The sequence below is a fragment of the Octopus bimaculoides genome, chromosome 4 (assembly GCF_046866305.1).
Source record: "Octopus bimaculoides isolate indiv1 chromosome 4, ASM4686630v1, whole genome shotgun sequence".
Classification (NCBI taxonomy): domain Eukaryota; kingdom Metazoa; phylum Mollusca; class Cephalopoda; order Octopoda; family Octopodidae; genus Octopus; species Octopus bimaculoides.
Genome location: NC_142931.1, coordinates 58,962,525 through 58,978,809, shown reverse-complemented (window position 1 = coordinate 58,978,809; position 16,285 = coordinate 58,962,525). Strand labels below are relative to the sequence as shown.

Below are 16,285 nucleotides of genomic sequence, written 5' to 3'. Positions count from 1 at the left end.
CCATTTTGGAAGTAGCATATAATTAACATTTACAGGGTGTTCAGGCTAAATTTGACGATATTTTATACCTCCTTTTTTCAGGAACAACTTAATGTATTGGTGAACAGTCAAAAGCATTGGAGAGCATATAAAGATGAAAGTTGTAATTGAGAAAACATTAGTTGACATGGAGCACCAAAAGCTATCTGAATCTTGGAAAAGAGTTATCTGTATCAGGATAATTGGCACAGGGTATGAAAATGCTGACGTCATCACTGCTGCTCAATGCTCTGTGAACACTGTTAAGGTTATAAGACATGATATAGACTGCTGCAACAGAGACAACGAAGCTATAGCCAGCAGAAAAGGGACACAACAGGCATTCTGACTGCATCTGCATGCCACAATCGATCCCTACGCCTTTGATCAAGGCTTTAAGCTCAGTTCAGACAATTAAGTGAACCTGCTGCAGTCCCTGGCTGGAGAAGGTTGCTGTTGGAAGGCCATATGTGTGGTAGCAGGATTCAGCTCCTTGCCATACCTGTTAGAAATGGTTGCTGGAGAATTTCTATGACTTCACCAGCCCCAATTTCTGGTCTCCTAATTCCCTCGATTGTAATCCCATGGATTACTATGTGTGGGGTGTGGTTAAGAAAGATACTCACCCAAGCCTATCACCAGACTCTGGTGCCCAGGGGTGCTTTAGATTATTCTGGGTCAGCACTAATTTGTAATAATACTAAAGTGGAGTTTCAAAATAAGTGTATAACTGAAGATCTGAGGTTGCACCTTTGAATAATGAGTGTCAGAGTCATCCAGTCACCCCTTTAATGATGGGCATACACAAACTACTCTCTGCAACACCAAGACTGACCTGATGGCTAAGATCAAGGAGGTGTTTGAATGTCTTCCCAGGAACACAGTGAGAAATGCATGTGTCATGTTCCAGAGACATCTTGAAACCATGATGTAAACTTATCTTCCAGCCATAATACTGATGGTATTTTTTTCATTTTTTAAAATACTTGGATTATTGTGTTTTCTTTTTCTTTTATGCAAACTGTTAAATTTAGCCTGAACACCCTGTATGTCTCTTTTATATTTATAATAGGCAATTTCTAACAGATGACATATCACTACTACTTAAATTCATTAAATTTGATTTTAAAAAATAACAACAAAACAACAGCACAAAATTATATTTGCATATTTATTGCTATAGTACATTGCTTGATAGAACTATGTGATGTTTTACGATCATGATTTTGTTGTTGACATATAAATTGTTTAAACCTGTATATGAGAACATTGCTGAAATTAGCTTACAGTTTGTTACTATTGTTGGTCTGTGTAATTTGTGAATGTAATTTTTGTCTTCTATATGCAACTTTTCATATAGCATGTATGTATATATATATATATATATATATATATATATATATATATATATATATATATATATATATCTGTACATGGAATGTTTCTTTAACTGAATGAGAAAACTTTAAGAACAGTTAAAATGAAACAAAAAATTATAGTTTAGAGAACAAAAATCAGTAAAAGAAAAAAGTCTTTGAAATACTTCCTTAATCAAACTAGTAAGCAAAACAAAATTATGTTCCAGAAATGTAAATCAAGGTTATATATTACAATTTTTTTATTATTATTTATTATACAGTTAACATTCAAATTTTATTTGATTCATTCTTTCTATTTTGTATCTGTAAAGATATTTTACATGGTCGGTGTGTTGATATATTTAAATGGCACATTATTATGTACAGATAAGTCTTTCACTATTGTGATTTTTGTCAGTAGAATTGTGGGATATTTAAAGTATAGTCTTTCTCTTGAATTTGACCTTAATTGAGTGTAGATACAACAATTGCAGTTTGCCAAATAAAATACCATTCACAAGCCTCTGGCATTGACTGTAATGCTACTTTTTCTAATTACAGACTATGTAATTGTAATACTAATTAGAATGGTTTGGACAATTTAAATATACAAACAACTCAAGAGTCTTTGGTTTGCAGTAAATATTGCTACTTTTATTTAAATATATGGTTAGTTTGTCTGCACTTTTGGTAATCCATAGTCATCATTTGGAAATACATGGTAGGCACTGCTTGTCTGGCTTTGTTTCAGGATTTTCTTTAATGCTCTCTTTCCAGCCTCATTTCTGTCATCAAAGAATGCTTCTAATGTATCCTTTTCCATGTAAACTTGGGAGATAGAATTCAAAAGCTGGTCAACCTTATCTGGAAATTGTTCAATTTGTCCATCAGGACCATCTTTGTTTCCTGATATTGATTTTTTACAGTTTTGCTCTTCAGGAGACACGGCTCCAGACATACCAATGCCAGTCCATGTTTTGAAACGACCCACCATGAAGTTTACTATTTCATAATCATTGCCTTGTTTGTCAAGATCTTCTTTAACACTGGCAAATGCTTCATTTAGAATTGAAAGGAACATATTTAATAGGATGAATGTGATAGTTACAACGAACATAGCAAATATCAGAGGACAGAGAATTGGCTGGATAAGCTTCATCATATGGAAGTCAAACTTTCCCATCATCATTAGAAATCCAGTTTCTGCTGCTGTGATGAAGTTTGCAAAATCACTCATCTCTCGGAAATACAATAAATAGAATACTTGTACAAATGACAAGAAGAAAATCCAAAAAACCAGACTGAAGTTCAAAAGACTTGGTGCACTGTTTGTTAGTGTTGATGACAACATGGACATTCGTTTGTTGAAGCGAAGTAGCTTCATGAATTTAAGAGTTGCAAGGAAGACCAACCAACCAACTATAATACAAAACATCTCATTCCAGAAGGCTACATACTGAAATTTCATGTACTTGTTACCTTGGGTTTTTCTAAACAAATCTGTAAGACGTGTTGTCTCTAGTAGTTTATATATAAATATAAACATTCCTGCAATGGACAAACCTACAATTCCAAGCTCTACAAGGTTCCAAAACTCTTTTAAGTACTTCCTACGTAACTTGAGGAGAAGTTTCACTTCTTTTATCAGGAAATATATAAGGAATATGACAAAAATAACATCACAGAGTGTCTGGAAAAGAGCAGCCTGTGTCATATATGGTAGCAGCATACACGGTTCAAACCGATATGATGTTACAACGCCCCCTATTCTAGTGAATTCGGCTAATAAAGTACAAACTGTAAATAAGTTCACTTGAGGGTTATATATTGTGAATTCAACAAAAACTGCTCTGGTTAATTTATCAATCCAACTGGTGTTTTGTAATCTCTCCATCATGGTTGTAAGTTTCGTCTTGCTGCCTTTCAGTCTGGCTACATAACCTCCTCCACCATACATGTTTAAACTACCGTAGAATGGATAACCATCTAGTTTTGAAGAATCTTGGTAGTTAAATTCATCAGCCAAATTACTGTATGTGTTGTTGAAACGTGGTTCATCCCAACCTTTTCCATACATTTCCTTGTCTTCATTAAAGAGTGAATACTCTTTGTGACAGTCTAAACCAAGTGATTCAAACTGCTTGGCAATTTTACACTGTTCTGTAAAAATAAGGAACACAAGAATTAATTTGAAAATACTCAAAAACTTGTTACATCATAAAAAATGGTGTCTACTAATATATAATCTTTCTACTAATATATATATTTAAGTGTGTATGTGTGTGAAATAATTGTTTTGTTTTAGAATGTTGGTCCTTGAAGCAGACAATCTATAAATAATAGTGTGCAAATGAATTTAAAAATCCTTATGGGACACAAATGCACATCTGTAAACATAACAGATGTCCTACCATTTCTCACAAGCAGCTTTCGACTTTTTCTGTCCAAAGGATTTTTTTTAACCCAGTATTTACATGCTATTATTTATAGCTTATCTGCTTCAAGATCCAATGTTTTAAAAAAATTATTTCATGTTCTCTTGAATTTTATAAAAATTCTTATGATACTAGCAATATATACATATAGAGCACATGGCTCAGTGGTTATGGTATTTGGATCATGACCACAAGTTCAATTCTCAACAGTGCACTGTGTCCTTGAGCAAGACGCTTTATTTCACAGTGGTCCAGTCCACTCAGCTGGCAAAAATGAGTAGTACCTGTATTTCAAAGAGATGGTCTTGTCATACTCTGTGTCACACTGAAACTCCTTGAGAACTACATTAAAGGAATGTGTACCTGTGGAGTGCTCAATCACTTGCACATTAATTTCATGAGCAACAGAATGCCAAGTATGTATGTACATGATTGAGTGTGTGTGTGTATGTGTGTGTGTGTGTGTGTGTGTGTGTGTATATATATATATATTCTTTTCACATACTACTACAGTACATCAATAAAGATATTTCACATAAACACTTACACAAATTCAGTACCTTTTATTCTCATTAGTGATTACTTACTTGTGGTGGCTCTGAGTTGTCTCATGACTGCATATCCCATAATCCTTGATGTTTTATCACTCATATAGCCACGCAACATAAGAGGTGGTGCACCATTGTAGTATTTAGTGGCTCGGAGACCATCAACAAGATCATTCTTGGCCCATTTCCAAAAAGCCTGAGTATTGGTAATCTATGTATGAAATAATTAGTTTAAATATTTAGTGATCAAGAGATTATGAGATTTGTAAAGTAAGAGATTCCAATAATATACTGCTTCTTGTGCTCTAATTGCAATAGTAATAACACTGCGTAACAAAGCTTTTTTTTTTTTTTTTTTTTTCTTTAGTCATTGTGTTTCACAGAGGGCTGAGGTGACAATTCTTCAAGTGGTTATTTGGAGATAGTTCAGGTGATCTGTCTTATCATTGAAGCATCAATATAAGTAAACTACTCTGAAGAGACTAGCTGTAGATGTGTTTTGTCCAAATTTTATCTTCAGGCAGAAAAGAAAATTTTTATTTATTTTTTTCACTTACAATGAGTGAATTCTAAAGGTTTTTAGGCTTTTCCATCTACATCACATATTCAATATACTCCATATATGGGCATAGTTTCTAAATAGCTATAGCATTACCTCATACAACTATCATTATTTATTGTAATCAATAGGTACTGCACATCAGGTATAAAACAATACAACAAAATTAAAAAAATTTTTTGTCTTTAGTCAGTAACAGTTATTTCCTACTTGTTTCTATCTAGAAACCAAAGGAAATTACTACTATTCCCTTCAAACTTCGCTTTTGTGACCTGAACATCAATGTTTTGAAACCAACTTATTTTCCATTACATTTAAGACAGATTCTGTGCTGAGTTGCTGAAGAAGAAACATCATTGTTATATGGACTGTTAGATATGTAATTCGTTATAGTAAATATTTTGCTCAATACCACAGATTTATTTGTCAGTTGTTTGATCTTAACCACTTGAGCATGTCCCTTAATGGCTAACAATATGTGCATCTCTGATCATGAGCAGGAGAAGTGTGGGTGAGCAAAAGAGCCATGTGCTGAGAGGGATTTTTGGGGGTTTGAATAAATACAATAAAAGCGAAGTTAGAAGGAAATATTAGCCATTTTTCATACATTCTAGAAGTATACAAAAAAGAAATAACAGTTGCTAACCAAGGATAAAAGTTGTATTACACAGTGTAATTAGACAGAGCTTCATAAAATATTAAACACAAACATCTTCAATTTAGTTTTTGTGCATATCCTCACCTACGGTTATGAATGTTGGGTGATGACCAAAAGAGTACAATCATGAATGCAAGCAGCTGAAATGGGAGTTCTTCAAAGGATTTCCGGAGTTATGTTATTTGACAGGGTGTGTATCTTGGAGATCAGGGAGTCTCTCCAGGTTGAGCCACTACTTCTTCACATTAAGAAGTCACAGCTCCAGTAATATGAACATGTGATTACAATACTTTAGAAAAGAATCACAAGATGGATTCTTCAAGCTGAGCCAACTGGCAGGAGGTCTAGGGGTAGATCAATAATGAGATGATTGGATAATATCCATAGTGCTAGTTTGTTACACTTGGAATCCAGTCAAGACAGTTTGATGATGGTCGCTTCTAATAGGACCTTCCGTAGGAGGTGCCAGGGGATTCTACCCCAATAGTGGAACAGTGGGCAGAGAAGATGGATGAATTGATGGATGGAAATAATTATTAAAATGCAGGCACAAGCATGGCTGTGTGGTAAGAAGCTTGTTTCCCAACCACATAGCTCCAGGTTCAGTCCAACTCTATGGTACTTTAGGTGTCTTGTACTATAGCCAGCCTGACCAAAGCCTTGTGAGTGGATTTGGTAGATGGAAACCGAAAGAAGCCTGTCATATATATATTATATATATTATGTTATAGAAGGTATGGGCTATTTACAGAGTGTTCGTAGAGAGCCAATGCAAAATAATACAAAGTAGATGAAAATGAAAACGCAAATCCTAGGCAGTCAACCAAATTCCCAAATGCATAAATGAAGATATTCAATCTATGTAATATGATTCAATTACATTGATTAAATGTCTTCGTTTATGCGTTCAGGAATTTGGTTGACTGCCTAGGATTTGCGTTTTCATTTTCCTTAATTTTGTATATATATATATATATATATATATATATATATATATATATATATATATATGTATGTATGTATGTATATCAAGACAGTGCTCCAGCATGGCTACAGCCAAATAACTGAAATGAGCAAAAGAGTAAAAGAATAAAAGAATTTCCAATGAGAAGATTTTGAATTGTTGAATTACCAAATATTTTACTTACTTCACTAAAATCATTACTACTATGAACAAGGATATTCTCCAAAGCATATTTAGTTCTATATGCCCATGGACTTCTGTTACGGTAACTAATTACCATAAGAATCCACAAGAAGAAAGCATAGAATATAATTTCTTTTATAACTTCCCACATCTTGATCTCTTTCAGACGTTGTTCTCGCATCTTTCCTAGGGCTTCTTGGTCCGGTGGTTTATAAGCAGTCTTCTTTGGTTTTGCAGCACCAAACCCTGCAGCAGAAGAATCAGAATGTTAATGCAATGTACCAAATTATGCCTATCTGTCTTCTTGATCATTCAATGCCTTTCACTATTTTAACTTGACACTATGCTTTTTAATAATGTTTTTTATTAAATGATGTGTAATTTTTGTGATTATTAACTTGAAAATTAAGACAAATTTATTGAGTCTATATTTATTTTGATCTGTCATTTGTTCATGAGATAAACTTCATTGCAAGTTTTTCTTTATGTTTCTTGTTATGACTCTTTGTTTCACACTGTAATTTATCAGCAAATTATTTTATTAAAAGATCGCTAAACTGGGAAAGCTATATCTGATTAATACATTACATTATTCGGAATCAAACTGGCAGACAAGAACATCATACCAGCCAGGACTGTCTAGCATCAAGACAGGACTGTCTAGCATGTAATGTCCTATTATCTCTTTTGCACATAAAGCTTGGACTGATGAAACAGTTTGTAAAGACACGAGGGAACAGAAACGCTCGAAGGTTTGAGCATATTGTAGAAAAATTTCCCAAAATCACACAGGTAAAGTTGAAAGAGGATATCTTTGTTGGACCCCAAATTAGAGAAGTACTCAAAGATGTCAACTTCAAGACAACACTAAAAAGTTGGTTTGCATTCATAATGAGTATAATACATTTAATTTTGTTGACCAGTGTAATTATTTCAAATTTTTGCCTCAAGGGCAGCTTGAGGGAGATGGGGATGATCAATTACATCGACCCTAGTGTTCAACTGGTATTTATTTTATCGAACCTGAAAGGATGAAAGCAAAGTCAACCTTGGCAGAATTTGAACTCAGAACGTAGCAACGGGTAAAATACCACTAAAAAGTTGGTTTGCATTCATAATGAGTATAATACATTTAATTTTGTTGACCAGTGTAATTATTTCAAATTTTTGCCTCAAGGGCAGCTTGAGGGAGATGGGGATGATCAATTACATCGACCCTAGTGTTCAACTGGTATTTATTTTATCGAACCTGAAAGGATGAAAGCAAAGTCAACCTTGGCAGAATTTGAACTCAGAACGTAGCAACGGGTAAAATACCACTAAGCGTTTCATCCAGCATGCTAACCACTCTGCCAGTTCACTGCCTTAATCATCAAAATAATAATGAAATAAGCTAAATCCATATAAACACCAACTATAGTCACCAACATGAGATCCTCCACATGATTGACTGACTAGCTAGAAATAATAATCAAATACTCTCAAATTACTATCCATTATCTTTAATAAGAAAAAAAAATCTTTGACCCTTGGCCTGCTAGTTCAGGGTTGACCTGGAGATATATGTGTGTACAGTCAAAATTATCCCCATTATTTATGATTTGTAAATTAAGAAGAAAATAACAAATATTCAAGGCTTTAATTTACTTTACTTCATTTGCAGCAATTTTGGTTTTTCACACCATATGAGCACAATAAGCCTCACAATTGTTAAAGCTGCACTGGTTGTATTTTGTATACATAATACATACACATTATGTCTCAGTGCTTCAAATCATTCTTCTGACATTTTTGTAATAGCTGTTTATCAAAATTTGTTTATGCCAAATAAAGCAGCTAATTTCTCGTGACATATAAAATTTCTAACGTGGGTAGTAAGTTATAAAATACATTTATTTACATATTGCAGCAAAACATTACCTCTATTCTACTCTCCAAATACATTTTGATAGGCATCTCCATTATATCCTACTGAAAATATTTTCTAGTCAAAAATTTCTATAATTAATGCAAATAATACATTAATAAGCAGCATTGCTAAATGTTATCAACTAACAAAAAGTGACAACTTATTTTTTCTTTGCTTTTTTATAATTTTTTATTATCTATTGTTTTATTTACTTAAACATTAACATAGCAACAAGCAAAAAATGTGCATTATTTATTATAGTTAATTAACCTTTTTTGAAATTTTATTCTAATAACATTTTATGTTATGCTTTCCTCTAAAAGTGGTACATATTTTCTACTACTGTAAGCAGCTGGTTATAGTTGGTAAATATTCTGTTTACAGTGTGCAAATGAGGGAACTGGGAGTTTCCAGATAGTGGTAATACCTGTGATGACTGGTAACTGGTATGTTGCTCTTTAATTCACAGGATAGATAGACATCACTGGTTTATATCCACCTCCTAAATCTTTCATGTGTGAGCCTGAGCACCATTACCCAGTAAATTGCTTCAGGTCACTAACAAAATGGTTATGTTGGCACATCAACAATGGATGATTAACTTCCATAACAAAGTCACCAGTCAGAGGAGAAAAAGTCTCCAAACAAAATGAAACAGCCTAATTGGAAGAAATCAGCTGTAGATAGATCTGGAGTAGAATAGGCATCACCAAGTATTTATATACCAAACACCTGCTCTATGATGGTCAAATTGAGATATAACTCCTTTATAGGAACACTTACAACACATTAAAAATGAACATTTAATCATTCTATCACCAGCACTGAGTCACCAAAAAAGATCCATGGTTGACAGAATATTACAAAAGCAGCATAGAATGTTAGTATGCTGAAAAATTAAAAATCAGAAAGAACTCCTGCATTAGATGTAGAAGTACAACTGGTACTGTTTTGAGTTCATTGAAACTAGATGGAAACGCACTGAAGAAATGCAGACAGGTGTCACGTACTCTATTTCAGTGGAGAGGAAAACAGCCATGTAAAAGATGTGAGGTTCTTAATCGACTAGTCCATCAATGTCAACTGATGTCGTGTAGGCCCTCTGCCTGCAGGCAAAGTCCTTCAACAGTACAGCAGTATATGTGTAAGCAAAGCCCTCCTACACACACATAACAAACTATGATGATAACCACATTGAAGAATTCTATAAAGAATTGCTGTAACCAAACTCAGGACAATATAGAGAGATAGAAACATCACCACAAAGTATGGTTGGACATTTTGTACACTGGTCCTCTCCATCTTGTATGTGAGACATGAACTATCACCAAGATACAAAAGTGATACAGAGAAAGAAGATACAATCACTAGAAACAAGATGCTATTACAATATTTTAGGCATCTCCTACTTGAACCACATCACAGACAAGCAGGTCCATGAAACCATGCAGCACTACATTGGTTAGCATGAAACTTTATCATACCTAGGTGAAAAGGAAGCTGAAATTGTATGGCCATGTAACAAGGCCGAGGAACCTTGCAAAGACAACTCTTCAAGGAGTTGTAGAGTGAGAAAAAAAGAAAGAGGCAGACAAAGTAAAATAATCAGAGATAAATCATTATCAGAAACCCAAGAACTAGCACATGGCTGTGACAGTTGGGGAAAACTGATGCATGGCATTCCATGACAGTACCTTTTCTACTTCATTAGGAGTTGAGAAGTGAAGCAAACAAGCGTACATTGACCTTTTGGAATGGCTACATCTCTAAAGTATTGAGTGGTCAGTTAACTCTTTAGCATTCACATTATTCTGTCAAAAGTAATGCTTATTTATTTACATCGTTTTGAATTAGTCTTGCTTTATTTTGTAGCTTTGAAAGTTTGATGAGGTAACTGTTAATTTATGGAATGATATTCTAGGGTTGGTGTGAGAGGCCAGATCTGACTAGTTTGAACATAAAACAGGTAGAATATTCTGGCCAGATATTGCTGGTTTAAATGCTAAAGGGTTAAAGGTGTGATTGTTTGATGTTTATGTCTTGCTATACTGCATCTAGGGACTCATACTTAAGACTCATCAAAGCAGTCAAATTTTATTTTATTTGTAAAAAGAAGTGTCTACGAAACTATGGACTAATTTTCATATAGAAAGTGAGAGTCACAGTGCAAGCATTCACATCGTGACTATTTAGAAATTTTCCTGAATATTGTACTAATTCTGTTTTCAGTTTTTTTTTAAATATTCTCTGGTTTCTGTTGTTCAGATGATTTGTGCAATATTGAAAAGATTTAGTATAAACACAACAATATACTCTGCAAGTTTACACAGTAATATATTAAAACAAGTTGTTTACCATTTGCTGAATGCAAAAATTCTTCATCTTCTCCCATTTCTAGTGTTTCATCTTCTCCTTCTTCCTCTTCTTCAGCAGGTTTTTTCAAGATTAATGACAACAGAATTGCCATGCCAAAGACCTGAGTGTATTATCATTTTTAAAGATTATATTGTGAGAAAAGAATATTTTTAACAAACATTGCCAAAGACAGATTTTAATAGAACTTAGAATTACATTTGCCTTATTTTGGATCACTTCTATTTTTTATTTCCCTGATAATTAATCTATACTCATCAGTTTGAGCCAATGAAGGGACCTCTTCACAGTTACTCAACATGCTATGTTTAATAACCAACTTATCTTCACAACATATCCTGCCATGTTAAAAAAAGGACACGTGAGAAAATTTAACAAGAGAAACATTATGCCTACTTAATCAGAGTTGACCTGGGACCAGAACAGTAAATGATTGGTACTTGACTGGACCAATACAACAACACTGATCAATTTTTATAAATCCATTAACTAAGTTTGTTTGTTTTGATTTATTTGAATGTCTATAGCAATACAAAATTCTAAGATTTATTCAAGTTATTTGAATATCTGGTTTAGTTGCCATTGTTAATTTTTCTTTTCTTGAATAAATAAACTTTTTTTTTCTTGAATGGACCTCAAAATCTAATAAGTATGAAGGACAGAACAGAAAATTTAATGCTTTTGGAGATACTGTTTAACACTAAGTCAGCCATAATCAAGTAGATATGTGATCAAAGACATTCAAGTATAAAAATTCCATCTATTGTTTTTTTTAAATTGACAGACAGGTTATGCTTGAATCTATTATCAAAGAATATATTATCTAATGTGTTATTCCTTACTTACAATGATATTTATAATTTTCAGGAAATTTGGCTACCATTTCTAGCATGTCTAGCAACAACATAGAGCTCTTCCATTTAAGCCAAGTGATTTTTCTAAGCAGGCTACATAGTCTTTATTGTACTTTACTTACTTTTATTGGTTCAGTAATGAATACTGAAGAGAAGAAAGATATCAACATGGATGAAATCCATTTGGTACATTTCTCGTTTCCAAAAGTGATTCCGTAAAATGTGACACCAGCGCAACTGCCAGCAACTGTGAGCCACAAAAGAATCCAAGAGATGATTCGACACCACCAAGGAAACAGGAACTTCTTTTTATTTTTCTTGTCATCATTGCCGCTTGCTTTTTTTCGAATTGCTGGAGTATGTGGTCTTGACATAGATGTTCCCGGTCGGCTCAAATCTAAAACAATCACAAAGAAGTGCATCAAACTGGAATAACCAATATCAATAACAACATAATTATCAATATTTGATCAGATGTTTTAGATTCAATTTAATTAATCTCAGTATATATTTCTTTTCTGCATCAAACTGTAAAGTTGAGTAAGTGTTATCAGTTATTTTTTTGCTCCTTCTTTGAGCTCACATCTCCGGATGAAGTTACAGTGGTGATAACATAGTCTATTTCATTCACTAAATGGTAGCTACCTTCTGGCTTTTAGACTTTTCATTTGAGTTTCTGATTTTAAATTATTCCAGTATTGATAAAATTAGTCCCAGTATCATTCAATAAAATTTCAAATCATTCCACTATCAATAAAATTAGTACCAGTAATTTATTGTAGTCAGCTGATTTGACCCTTCTCTTAGAAATAATGGCTTTGTGTATTGGAGGAATTCATTATAAAGCAATATTATTGGTTTAAAATTTTGGCACAGAGCCAGCAATTTCAGGGGAGGGAATAAGTCAATTATATCGACCCCAGTGTTCAACTGGTACTTATTTTATCAACCCCAAAAGGGTGAAAGGCAAAATTGGCCTTGACGGAATTTGAATTCAAAATGTAAAGACAGACTAAATGCTGCAAAGCATTTTGCCTGGTGTGTTAATGATTCTCCTTGCTCACCACCCTATAAAGCAATATTATTAACAACAGAATATGACTACACTGACCTTTATCTGAACCAATTAGATTTGCTTGACTTTTGGACATGTCATCCCAACCAGTCATTACAAGAGGTTGAACATCATTTACTGATGTTATTGTGGGTGTTTCGTTACTTTCTTTTAAGGCTTGCTCTATTCGGGATGGTTTTTCCTTTCGGGGTTTTGATTTACGGAACAAAGTTACGATTATTAAGTTCACCGGAAGGACGATTAGGTTGCTCACGAATCCCATAGATATCTAAAATAAAAATATTTTATGGTCCATTAACACTTATAAACATTCTTGATTAAGCATTAATTTCAAAATGTTTGATGGTAAAAATGAAACTTTGTTTCTGTTATAATAAAGATTTTTGTTGATAAAATTGTAAAGTCATAATATGCTAATTTATTTATCCTCCCTTAAATGTGGCTGTTCTATTGGGACAAGCTATACTGTGGTCCAAGAGAGAAACTCTTACTATGGCTTTCAGTACAAAATGCACACTTGTTTATATCACTGGCAATATAAACAAGAGTATATTTTGCACCAAAAGCCAATATGGGAGCTTCTCTCATAGTAACTATCACAGTAAAGCTTGTTCTGTCAGAACATGCACATTTAAGTGGGGGTAGATATTATCTCTCCGTTTTAATACTGCCTCTGTCACTAATGTATACTTGCTAATTTATTTGTCAATAACAATAATAATTTTTTTTTTTTGTCTTTCTTGAGATTCCTTTCTAATAATTTTAAAAATCATTTTGTAATGACTTTCATAAAAATAATAAATTTGAAAATCAGTATAATTGAGAATAGGTCCATATGTCATTAGAGATAGCAACATTTTAGAAAACTGATGCATGAAGATTATCAGCATAGCTGTTTCTGAAATGTTTTTGTTAGTGTTTAAGTGTTATATTCCTATAGAGGAGTATTTGAAAAAAAATTTTTTCCCTTCTTTTATAATTTTTTAAAATCTAAACTTAATATTGGTTTATAGAAGTGTTGGTTTGAAAATAGGTTTACAAGAAATGCTTATAATTGTAAATCTATTTATGCTTTCTAAAGTAGATAAATCTGATAATATATTGTTTTGTTCAAAATATTTTAAAAGTACAAGAAATTTATAATAATAATAATAATAATAATAATAATAATAATAAATGCTCTGATGCAGTACCAGGCAGTGGCTCTCATGGCTTTTGATCTTAACTTATTGGAAGTCTTATCATGTACATGTTTTTTGTCTTGGTGTAAAAGATTGGCTAAACCAAATATTCTGCTCAATACCACAGATTTGCTTGTCAGTTGTTTGACCTTAACCAGTTGAGCATGTTTCTTAGTAGCTAACAATATGTGCATCTCTGATCACAAGCAGAAGTAGTGGGGGAGCATCATAGCCATGTGTGGAGAGGAATTCTTTGTGTTTTGAATAATTCACTTCTGGAAACATGGGTATTTCATTCATCATCCTTAAAACAAACCTTATTCAGGGACCTTTTGAGGAGGTTGGGCAACTCAACTGGAAGAAAATTTTAACTGGACTCCACCTGCAAGGTCATATGCTGTTAATCTTGATATGAAATCACCATGTCATGCACATATGGTTGTGACACATGTGCCAAAATTAGTCTTTTAGCATATAGTTTTACTTTATTATCGTACAATATTTCAAACTAAAGATGAGTTTCACATAGTTTGAGGTGCAATCAGAGAATAACACAATATTATTTATTAGAAAAAAGAACATGATTGATCATTGTTTGACAACAAAATTTGGATACATGTTTATCATGTAAAAAATATCTCTTTAAAACAACTTGAATAAATTTATTTCTTTTTACCGTTTCTATAGACATTGAGAAAGGGCCAAATGAGAAACCTCCACCACCACCAGACTCTTTGCCATAGTATAAAGCATTGGCAAACATTGATGTGAATAGTAGACAAAGGCAGCAGGATACACGTTGGAGCCGGGTAAATGGACTGCCAGGGGGTCGTCCAATGACAGAGAACCAAAGATGTCCATCTCCCAAATTCTTCTGGGCTCGCTTAGCAAACATGTGTGAGAAATTCAACAGTTGTTCTTTTCCAGCAACAGGAATAATCCGATCAACCTATGGCACCAAACAGAAGGAATTACAAAATAGAAATTACCAACATAGGAAATACTTTTAAAAATATATACTGCTTTAAAGTGCATGCACAAGTGTGTGTGAGTGTGTGTGTGTGTGTGTTATTTCTTTACTACCCACAAGGGCTACACACAGAGGGGACAAACAGGGACAGACAAATGGATTAAGTCGATTATATCAACCCCAGTGCGTAAATGGTACTTATTTAATCGACCTCGAAAGGATGAAAGGCAAAGTCGACCTCGACGGAATTTGAACTCAGAACGTAGCGGCAGAGGAAATACCGCTAAGCATTTCGCCTGGCGTGCTAACGTTTCTGCCAGCTCACCGCCTTAAAAGCAGTATATATATAAAATATATACTGTTTTTAAGTGCATGCACAAGTGTGTGTGAGTGTGTGTGTGTGTGTGTGTGTGTGTGTGTGTGTGTGTGTGTGTGTGTGTGTGTGTGTGTGTGTGTGTGCGTGTGTATGTGTGTGTGTGAGCGTGTGTCTGTGTGAGTGAGCGTGTGTGTGTATGTGTGTGGGTGTGTGTGTGTGTAGATATACATATCGATTGTCAGTGTATCATATATCCAAAAAAAGAAGCACATTCTAAAGCATAGAGCAGTAATATATAAATGCAGTTAAGTATATGTCTGGTCACAGAGTGACCAACGGTTTTACATTCCTAAGGGGCTGAACCCTATGGATGATTCTTCAGACTCAAATGGTGAAGGTCAAATAGTTCTTCAAACTTTGGAGGTAGAAAGCCATTATGGTCAGTTAGTTAGCAAGTAAAGAAGGAATAAAAAATCTGGTTGACGAGGACGGGTTATCTCCCTTAGACCAGTTCCTGTGACCAAAACGGGGAATGGGTAACTCTGCCCTTAGATCATAAGGAATTTTTAGGATCAAATCGGTGCATAGAAAATAATGCCCGGTTACATCTGAAACTGTTCACACTCTGTACAGTGGAAATGTGTTGGTAGTAATAACTATATGATGTACGAAGTTGTAAAATAAAATAAAATCAATTTTGAGGATGTACAAGTCTCCATATTCTATATTGTTATAATTATTTCTTAAATAAATAAATAAATATATGTGTATATACATATATGTATTTATATTATATATATATATATATATATATATATATATATATATATATATATATATATATATATATTTATATAATATATATATATTCTTATATAATATAT

The 16,285-nt window shown here is 33.5% G+C and overlaps 1 protein-coding gene across 2 annotated transcripts in view; it reads right to left on the bottom strand.

Moving 5' to 3' along the window:
* Window positions 1-1,170: 1,170 nt before the first annotated feature.
* The window catches only part of LOC106877357 (polycystin family receptor for egg jelly), a 140,664-nt gene continuing 125,549 nt past the window's right edge, over window positions 1,171-16,285 (bottom strand). For both annotated transcript variants that reach the window (XM_014926242.3, XM_052967101.2), the window contains exons 32-38: window positions 14,792-15,064; window positions 12,971-13,202; window positions 11,982-12,256; window positions 10,988-11,108; window positions 6,725-6,969; window positions 4,399-4,570; window positions 1,171-3,536 (exon numbers count right to left, since the gene is read on the bottom strand). In XM_014926242.3, the coding sequence (XP_014781728.1) occupies window positions 2,047-3,536; window positions 4,399-4,570; window positions 6,725-6,969; window positions 10,988-11,108; window positions 11,982-12,256; window positions 12,971-13,202; window positions 14,792-15,064 (2,808 nt within the window). In that variant the 3' untranslated portion in view covers window positions 1,171-2,046. The remainder of the gene's footprint in view (window positions 3,537-4,398; window positions 4,571-6,724; window positions 6,970-10,987; window positions 11,109-11,981; window positions 12,257-12,970; window positions 13,203-14,791; window positions 15,065-16,285) is intronic.